General features: G+C 37.4%; 1 protein-coding gene across 1 annotated transcript; it reads right to left on the bottom strand.

Annotated features, from left to right (window-relative positions):
* Positions 1 to 3,229: 3,229 nt before the first annotated feature.
* stbd1 (starch binding domain 1) lies at positions 3,230 to 10,117 on the bottom strand. Its single transcript, XM_079847726.1, has 2 exons — positions 9,668 to 10,117; positions 3,230 to 7,825 (listed from the first exon to the last, which is right to left on the bottom strand). Exons 1-2 carry the CDS (start codon positions 9,927 to 9,929, stop codon positions 6,558 to 6,560), a joined length of 1,530 nt encoding a protein of 509 aa, XP_079703852.1. The 5' UTR covers positions 9,930 to 10,117; the 3' UTR covers positions 3,230 to 6,557.
* Between the last annotated feature and the right edge of the window lie 204 nt (positions 10,118 to 10,321).

The raw sequence follows: 10,321 nt of genomic DNA, 5'->3' as shown, positions 1-10,321 counted from the left end.
AATTTAGTATATTTTAAAATAAATGCTGTTCTTTTGAACGTGATCCTGAAACATTATAATAAGAAATGTTGAGCAGCAAATCTATTTCTGAAGGATCATGTGACACTGAAGACTGGAGTAATGATGCTGAAAATTCAGCGTTGATCACAGGAATAAATTACATTTTAATATATATCCAAATACAAAACAATTAAATTGTAATAATATTTCACAATTTTATTGTTTTTGATCAAATAAATGCAGTCTTGATGAGCAGAAGAGACGTCTTTCAATAGAATTTAAGTGAGCGATGTGTAAATACTCAAACACAGCCCATAAATCATCTGTGGCTCAAGGTGATCAAGCCCTATACCAGAGATGTATACAGAGGTCAGAGGTCAAACCCTGCAACACATCTGCACCTTTGCATAGCTCTAAAATGTCATAACTTGTCATATGATACATAAACTCCCCTTTGGCTGTTGCACATTTGAGTAAGTCCCTTCTCTCTGGTGTCAATTGGCTGTAAATTTGTTTGTCATAAAAACTCACAGGGGAATATAGTGAAGCCTGAAGGGTGTAAATGAGATTTCTATTAAAAGCAATAGCAACTCTTTTTGCTTAACACACACTTTAACACCTTTAAAATAAACACACTCTAGAGTATCTGAACATGCATGCTGATCAACAGAATAATGCAAACTATATTCAAACTCCCCTAATACATAAATTAATACAGATACTATACACACTCCTTACAAAAAGTATCATTACCGTATAATTTATCATGGAAAATGTTTTGGATGCTCCCATAATGGTAATACCACATATTTTTTGAAGTACCTTATAGTGCTTTTTAGCACTATTGATGAATATGAATATGGCAATCAAACAGTGCCATGGTATCACAGTTTTTGTAATGGTCAATGTGGACCATCACACCTGATTTTAATAAAATATTGTATGCAATGCTTGAAATATATAGATATGTAAACAGATGTTATCAGTTAGCTACTATCTATTCTGTGCTCTGAACTAAACATTTTGCATCATAGCTCTTGCTATTTTGTCTATTTAGCATCATGACTGGAACACTGTATTGACCAATCAGCATCCCATTTTCAATGCCAATTTTAAAATGTGCATTGAGTCAAACTTAGTTATCCTGAAAAAAAAAACCAAAAAACCCAAGATGGCCAAACCAAGGCCAAACTAGCCTTGAGAAGTTTGCTGGTCTTCCAGTGTCTAACCAAAAAAATAGACCAGTCTGGCCATTGAAAAACTTGGCTGGTTTAGGCTGGTTTAAGCTATTCTTCTGAAAAGATAAACTAGGTCACCGAAAGCTAAACCTGTTTTAGACTAGAGTCAGAAGTCCGTTCTCTCCGAGGAGGGCTGGGATATTCAGAGATGACCCCCTTTCTATCTCTGTCTGGAGCCTCTTCAAAACTCCATTTAGATGACTTAGTGTATTTACTGTCGCAAGGCAGTTTATAAGTTGTTCGACAAAGAATCCTGAAAAACTTATTGCGGTTTCAACAAACATATTAAGCAGCACAACTGTTTTCAACATTGATAATAACCAGAAATGTTTCTTGAGCAGCAAATCATCATATTAGAATGATTTCTGAAGGATCATGTGACACTGAAGACTGGAGTAATGATGCTGAAAATTCAGCTTTGCATCACAGGAATAAATTACATTTTACAATATATTCACATAGAAAACGGTTATTTTAAATCGAAATAATATTTCATAATATTTCTGTTTTTACTGTATTTTTGATCAAATAAATAAAGCCTTGGTGAGCAGTAGAGACTTTTTTTTGTTTTTTTTGAATAAAAATCTTACTGACCCCAAACTGAGCAGTTCAGATGTTTAAGATTTCTAGACTAGATTGCATTTGCTTTGACTGGCATTTAACGCAAACTGGTTTTCATTTTTTAGGCCCTGTTATCTCTCTTTTGTCAGTTTTCTGACCTTAAATTACTTCTCTTTTGGTCAAATGAATCATTTACAGGCCTTTGGTGCACTGGCAAACTCCTCTAGATCTGTTTCTATGTCACACACATGCATGGCAAATTCTCTGAGGGGGAAAAAAGAATACAAGGAATGAAATAATGTCATGAAGAAGAATATGGAATCTTGCATTGCATATAGAATGCTCCATCACATCCGACTCAAACTTCCTTTGAACCCATAAATGTTTCATGATCCTGCCCGAGGCCAAAGTCACTGTGTGTTTGGGGAGTAAAACAGCAAATAGTGCTGCAGTCGACTGAAGCAAAGAAGCACTGCAATATAACACAGTCAGTGAAGAGGACATGATTCATTTCCCTTTCATTTTCATTAGGACAGCAACGTTGAGTTTGTGATTATGGTAGTTTATCATATTGTCCGCTCGTCAAGGACACCAAGAATCATTCGCATTCAAGCCCAACTGTTCAAGGCTTGGCCAAGAAAGTATTGATTTTAGCAAGTTTTGACAATTGTGTTGTGCTTCTGTAATCATCTGTTCAACCTGTGCTGGGAAGATAAATACAACTTAATCCAAAAGGAAGATTAGTGTTCCAGTTTACAATTTTAATTATTTTGGTCTTGATCTTTACCCTAAGCCATGATGGTTTGTAAAGGGCTCAGGTAGTGTTTGGGATGTGCTGGAGGAGACTTTACAGAGTGCTGGACTCTTGCATTGACAATACAAGATCTTGACCAAAAAATGTGTGTGGCTCTTGATGGAAATAAATGTTGTGATTTTATTTCCATCAAGAGGTGCATCAATTTTTGGTCAAGATCTTGTATTGTCAATGCAAGAGTCCAGCTCTCTGTAAAGTCTCCTCCAGCACATCCCAAAGACTTTCAATGAGTTTAAGATCTGAACTCAGAGGAGCCGATTCATGTGTGGAAATTATTCTTCATGCTCCTCACAACCATTCTTTCACAATCTGAGCCTGATGAATCTTGACATTGTCATCCTGGAATATGAACATGATGTGTCTTCCTACATGGATGTTTAAGAAATGAAAAGCTACACACTCCATCAGTTAGGATTAGAAGAACTGTTGCTAAACATATAACATGCAAGAAACATCATAATCACTGCAATAATGATCCAATCATAGACTCTTAAATATTTTCCTATTTAAATCCAAACAGTGACTTATTATTTTTGGCCGGTCAGTATATATATATATATATATTGCAGTATTTTCCTTAAGTGAAAAATGTAAAATACAGTGAGCAACAAATTAATATAATCATTTACTTTATTGAATTAAGTCATTTGCTGAGTGACATTTACTGAGTGACAGTTAAACATACGTTTAAAGGTCAGAAACAGTATTACACCTGAATTTCACAGAAAAACAAAAACAGCCAACAGACACATAAACATGTTTAGTCAAAAGTGTAAGCAGCAAAGGTTATTCATTTTAAGGCAGTCGTTGTGAAACAATAAAAATATATTCTTTTTTTTTTTTTTTAAATAAAAATGCATAAAATCTCTGTAAGGACTAGATTAGAGTGTTTAACATGCAGTTGACAGTGATGGCAAACAAAAATAGAATCAAAGGTACAGCAGCCGTTTAGCTTGTGATTTAGAGAATGGCTGTATGCAAACAGTCCAGGCTGGGATTTGGAAAAAGTAAGCTGATTTTTATGTCAGCATTTAACATATTAGAGTCAGAGTATATAGGATGCCAAACTGCTACAAAGAAAACTGTGATTTTTGGCTGGTCGGTTTTCTGCATTGCTCAAGCAGTTCACAAAGCATTCAAAGCATACTGGACAATCATATCACAGGCCTGAAAGATACTCTATGCAAGTAAGTTAACGCTAAAGTTTCTAGCAATTCAAGTTAAAAAGTGTTCTGAAATCTGTCCGCCAATTAAAAATGCAGTATAACTAGCCTACACGTTGTATTCTCAGTGTCACCACAAGGGGCGGTATAGCTGGCATTAGCGCAAATGGACTTAATCTGCATTCAGTTTTCTCTTTTAGATCAAATACTGTCGAGACAGAGCAACACTCTTAAAAATAAAGATTCCAAAAGGGGGTTTTCACAGCGAAACCTTTCCGGGGATCAGTTCTTAAAATAAAATTTTTTTTCTTAGTGTGAAGAAATGCAGAACAACTACATGTTGTCATAGATATCATATAAAGGCTAGATGTCTTAAGGCGGAGTCACTTCCGGCATCACCGGCGGCCATCTTAGGACAGGACTCTGTGAATTAAGGTGAGTGAGCAGCACGCACACAAATCCTCTTATCTCGCTGAAATCTGGACGGATTTACAAACGGTTTGGTTTCTTACAAACGTTATTAACGTGGCTATAATTCTGAATGCTTAAACATTTTGAACATAATTATTCATATGTATGCAGTATAATAGCTACATCTCTGACGTTTATAACAAACCAAACCGTTTGAAAATCGGTAGAAAATTGAGCAAGTTATGGTTATTTAAAAGTACATGCACCATGTTATGAGTGAGCGAGCACCCTGTCGTAAGATGGCCGCCGTGTGCGGATGTCGAGCTCCATTGGCCAGCAGCGCGGACGAGACATCTAGCCTTTATATGATATCTATGCATGTTGTATTCTCACGCTGCTTCCGAAATCATTCTGTATAGTATGAATGTAATTGTTGTTATAGTCAGGTGACCTACGAGGTCGCTTCACTGCCATTCATAAATCCTCTCCCAAGTGTCGAATGCGGACTTCAGAATCTTGCCGGAATTACATTTATACATTTGGTAGGCGCTTTTATCCAAAGCAACTTACATTGCATTCCAAGATACACATTTTTACATTCTTATCAGTTTTTGCTTTCCCTGGGAATCGAACCCATAACCTTGGTGTTGCAAGCGCCAACACTCTACTGTTTGAGCTACAGGAAAGCCTGTTTAGGAGTATTAGTAAGTCATCCGGGGACTTTTCACCCATTGTTTTTCCCATACTATGCATTCGGACATACTATACTCAGTTAGCGTACTGTTTTTTCGCATACTATAGGGAAGTATTCGATTTCGGACACAGTGTCAGGGTCGCCACAAGGGGTGTTGAAGCGGAAATTAGCACTTATTGACTTCTTCTGCATTCAGTTTTCTCTTTTAAATTAACACTTAACAAGGTTACGTTAGTCAAAGTCAACAAGTGCATAGCTAGAAACCTGAATAACAAATTCAGTCATATTTGAAGCAAACTCCACCTGAGAACTGAGGTTTCTTATATGTGCACTGAGACTGCATATTTGCACCAAACATTCATTCATTCATTCATTCATTCAACCAGGCATCTGTGCACTTGCATAGAGTATGTTTCCAGCCTAAAGTTAAATATAAGACTGAGATCATGAAAATATCAGTTTGATTGTTGCAACATTAAAGATTAGAATAACACTGCACACACAAAACATTCTCAGAATGGAGACACACTTCAAAAAAGATGTTTCAACCTCTGGAAGCATTAGGATTTTTCCCTTATGCATGAATGAATTTTTTGTGGATTTTCTAAATTTTGGTACACCGCTGTTACAGGATTATAGTTTTCAGTACAGTTGGATATAATCAACACACATATCATTTATTGACGTAAAAAAATGCATATTTGAAATAGAATTGTTATAATATTATTGCTATAGTAACAGTTCCACAGCCTCATGCTTTATTAAAACAATTCATTAATAATCAATAACATTATAATATAATCTTACATACTGTATTGGATTTCAATAATGCACTAAGGATTATTATTGCTGTATAGAGTTGGAAGAAGATAGTATGGCTGCACGATTTGGGGGGGGGGGGGGGGACTAATTGCTATATTTGATATAATCTGCGATTGTGATTTAAAATGTAATTTAAAAAAATTCAGGGATGCTGTGCTTGTTAGTAGGACTGCACAATTTGGCCAGAATTTTATGATTTTATATCAATGATGCTACATAACAATAATAATATTAGAATTATTATTATTACTAAATAAAATTATAAAACATACTAATTAAAACAATTAGAAATTAGAGTATTTAGATAAAATAATATAATAATAAAAATTGTACAACTGTAAAATTATAATACTGATATTTATGGCTGTCCTAATTTTTCATTTTCAAACATTAAACCAATAATTTATTTTGACGGATCCCCTCAAAGTTTGTCTTTTGTTGAAAAGCGCTTCTCATCACAAGTATGGTAAGACTGGCGCATGTTGCGTTCCCAAATACATGTTAAAGCGACCTAAACTCAGAGCAGATGAAGAGATGGAGATCATGTGGAGCAGCCATATTGCGGTCATACTGTGATTTCATTTTTTATATATTTTTTATTAATCGTGCAGCCATACAATCTTAAAAATAAAGGTTCTAAAGGGTGGTTTTTGCAGCAATGCCATAGAAGAACCATTCTGGGTTTCTCAAAGAACCTTTTGATGAACAGTTTTTTTTCCATTTTTTTTATTTTTATTATTAGTGCAAAGAACATAATGGAAAGGTTCCATGGATGTTAAGGGTGCTTCATGGAACCATAGATGCCATTAAAGAACCTTTATTTTTAAGAGTGTAGTAAATAATCACCTCTGAGTTCAGCAACATCCCCAGTACTTGTCAAGATAGACTTCTTCATCCTGGCTAGTTAAAAAGAGATAACGGTTTCCACACTCCTCCCAGCGAGAGATCCTTCCATCTTCCACCAGGACGAACTTCCACTCCACCTGGCTCTCCACGGGGAGGGTGATCGTGTTGGCCCAGAACCCGTCCTTGGCTCTGTGGAGTGGAACGAAACTCTCCCAGGCCCCCAACTCCTGCAGGCTCCCGGTAACAGCCACCAGCTGGCTAGGAGAGTACGTGATGTAGTGAATCCTGAAGGTTACGTTAACCACTTGCGATAAAGGCGGAACAGTCGCTACTCTTTTATTCGCCGGTTCTTCGTCCTCTTTGGCTAAACCAGTCTTGACTTGGCCTTCTTTTTCCAGCTGCGTCTGTTTTTCTTCAGTGCTGGTCGCAGTTGGCGTAAGCCAGGGAAGATCTTTGAACTCTGATGCACCTACGATTAGCCACTCGTTATTGTCCATGATGGCGTCCATGATGCTGATCTCATTCTTTTCATGATTATCCTCAATTGACGCATTTTCTTCATTGGTTTTCTTCTCACCAGACTCGCGTGAGAGGCTCACCTGTGTTGAAGACCCAACGAGGAAGGTATTATCAGTGTGGAAACCCAAGTAGTTGTGGAAGTCAAACCTGTTGCTGTGGTTCACCATAGACTTATTGTCATAGCAACAGCAATCAAAGTTATTTGTTCGTGGAAAACGGCAGTCGTGGTGATCTTCAAACTTCTTGCTGGCTTCCTCCACCGCTGACGTCTTGTTGTTTTCCTCTAATCGGATCTTACCAGGATTGGATTGTTTAACCGCTTGGTCTGAAGAAGTGACTTGATGATGTCTCTGATAAATTAACTCCTGAGCACTTTCAGTTTCAGATGGTTCATCGGTGTCTACACTCAGTCCAGTCTCAGATTTGTCGAGATATTCCGCAATTTCCTCACTCTGGCAATCTAATTGCGTCGATCGCACACTCACATCATGTCCACCATCATCATCCTCATGCTGAATATGATCCTCACATTCTGTGTTTTCATCAGGATCCATTTCTACCCACTGATCCAGATCGGAATCCGTTTTGTCTCGCATTTCAGGTTCTAAGTCTGTTAGAAGCTCATCTGTAATCTCCTCCAAGTCCTTGAGAGTGCTTTCATTCAGGTCTTTCTCTGATATCTCAGTGGGAAGGAGCATGTTGTCTGTGTCTGAGAGGTTACCGGATTCGCTGCAACGCTTTCCATCCTGACATTCACCTAAAAAGAGAACGAAAATGCATTAGCCGCGTCACATGTGCTTTCAACTGATCAAAAATTTATATGGGAATTCTTTTAGGAAAGGACGTATAATCTTTTCTCGCTCTTTCCATCTTTTTTTTGACTCAAAATGTTATTTGTGGTTACAGTTGTTGAACACAATTTTTGTAAGGGAAAAATGATTGGTTAATGGGAAAAGTGCATGTCAAAATAGTCAATATGACCTTTGGCTAGAAGTAGGTTGCTTATTGCTAGACCTTGCACAATGTTTATTCATCTATTAATAAATCAATCAAAATTCCTCAGTAATCGAGCAACAATGTAACCGAGCAAATGTCAAACATTTGTGAAGTCACAGCTAAAAACCATGACATGCGAATGCTAGAGCACTGAAAACAAGGATTCAGATCAGTGGGAATGAGCTTGTGACTTCAGAACTTGGCATACTAACTAGATTTGTATTTCTAGAAAGAAATACCATTGCTTACAGTGAGAGTGCTCTTACAAAAGAGTGCTGTTTAAGTTTACCTTTCAGGCTTTGGCTGTTTGAAATGAAATGCTGCATCAGAGCTGCTTTTAACTTTGCACTTTCTCATGACATTCAGTTCATCTTGTATTTTGGCAGCTGAACAAGAGAGTCACTGTCAAACTTTCAACAAGATTGTGGAATATCCTAGCCAGCAAAGGATGTTACGCACACATTCAGACAAGCTTTGTTTTTTTTAACCTATATATACTACACGCAAAGGTAAAAATTATCAGGTTTTAGACATACTCAAGATATAGGCTTCTTTGCTAAAGAATGGTATAGCCTAGATGATTTAATAGATGCATGAAAGAAAAGACTAATCACAAATCATTATGTGAATAAATGCAAGAAAAAACATCTCATATTGACATCTTACAGTAGCTGAATTCAAAGAACACAAACCCAAGAGCTGCAGATTTGCGGGAAGATACACAGTAGACAGATAGCCTACCGTTAAAAAAATACCTGTCTGTAAAATGCTTTACCTTTTTTTTGCATTTATTTGATCAAAAATACAGAAAAAATAGTGCTATTTGTGAAATTTCAGCATCATTACTCCAGTCTCCAGTGTCACATGATCCTTCAGAAATCATTCTAATATGATGATTTTCTGCTCAATAAATATTTCTTATGAATATCAATGTTGTCAGCAGTTGTGCTGCTTGAAATTTTGGTGATTTTTTTTTTTTTTGTCTAAAATCTTACTGACCAAAAACCTTTAAATGGTAGCCTAGTGTATATTTACACATTTCTGGTGATGTAAAAAAAAAAATATTATTAGGCTACTATTATTATTTTTTTGTGCCTACCTGTGGTTTTTATTGGAACGTTTTAGACATAGCATGGCATTTTTTAATGTCATTAATTATTTATTAAAAAACAGAAGCCTTAAGTGTGACATCATATCCTGTTTGTTGCCGTGTCCAAAGAAATGTTGCATGCTCAAAGTAGAGTGTGACCTAGATTTAAGGCTAAAATTATTTCCAAACATGATTATATAACAATTAATAACATAATCCATCTACAAAACCCCACCCTCCACACATTTTTTTTTTTAAAGAAAATGTGTAACGTTTCTGATTGGCTAAGTTTTCTGACTGGCCGCTCGCGCTGTTTCTTCGAGATCGAGATTCGAGACAGCTTTTCGCCGTTTAACCGTCAATGGCTGTCACGTGTGATTTATTTTCCCATTACCGTGATATCTGACAGATAATAGTGATATTTTATGTGTGGTATCCACCCCCCCCAAAAAAGTCTCACACATGTGCGCACCAATATTTAGCCTATATGCTTCAACAATTGTCCGTTTTTACCTGTTGACTTGGTAGGTCGACCATCTCTCTCTCTTCTCCTCCGAGCCGAGCTCGCTTCTTCTGCCGCCGTTTCGCTCCCGTTATTCTCGTCACTCTTCCTGCGCTGACCTCTAAAGGATCGGTAAATGAAGAACGCGGCGCACACCGACAGCATGGCAATGATCCCCACGGCGACTACGGCACCGGAGCCGCCGATCAGATCCAGCAGGGAATGAATATCGCGCCGGTCCAGAGCAATCGGTTTGCTCTTCTTCATGGTCATGCTGTGGGTGAGAACTGAAAGCTTCAGTGTAGATGTAACCGTGTAGGTGTCGCGATCACTTCATCCTCAGCGCCGCGGGCGAAATGACCCTTTGATGCGGCAGAAGATGAAAAGAAGCCCCGCAATCAGGTGAACACACTGCCAATAGTCTCTCTCTCTCTCTCTCTCTCTCTCTCTCTCTCTCTCTCTCTCTCTCTCTCTCTCTCTCTCTCTCTCTCCCTCCCTCTCCCTCTCCCTCTCCCTCTCTCTCTATTCAGTTCAAATGAGCTTTACTGGCATGACCTGTACAGTATGATTACATGAAGAAAATAATTAGGCTATATAATACATAAACAAAATGTGAATAAATCAATAAAAAAAATTACAAGAATACATTTTTATAAATCAGCAAC

This window comes from Squalius cephalus (genome assembly GCF_949319135.1).
Source record: "Squalius cephalus genome assembly, chromosome: 17".
In the NCBI taxonomy this organism is placed as follows: domain Eukaryota; kingdom Metazoa; phylum Chordata; class Actinopteri; order Cypriniformes; family Leuciscidae; genus Squalius; species Squalius cephalus.
This window is presented reverse-complemented; position numbering and strand designations above follow the sequence as displayed.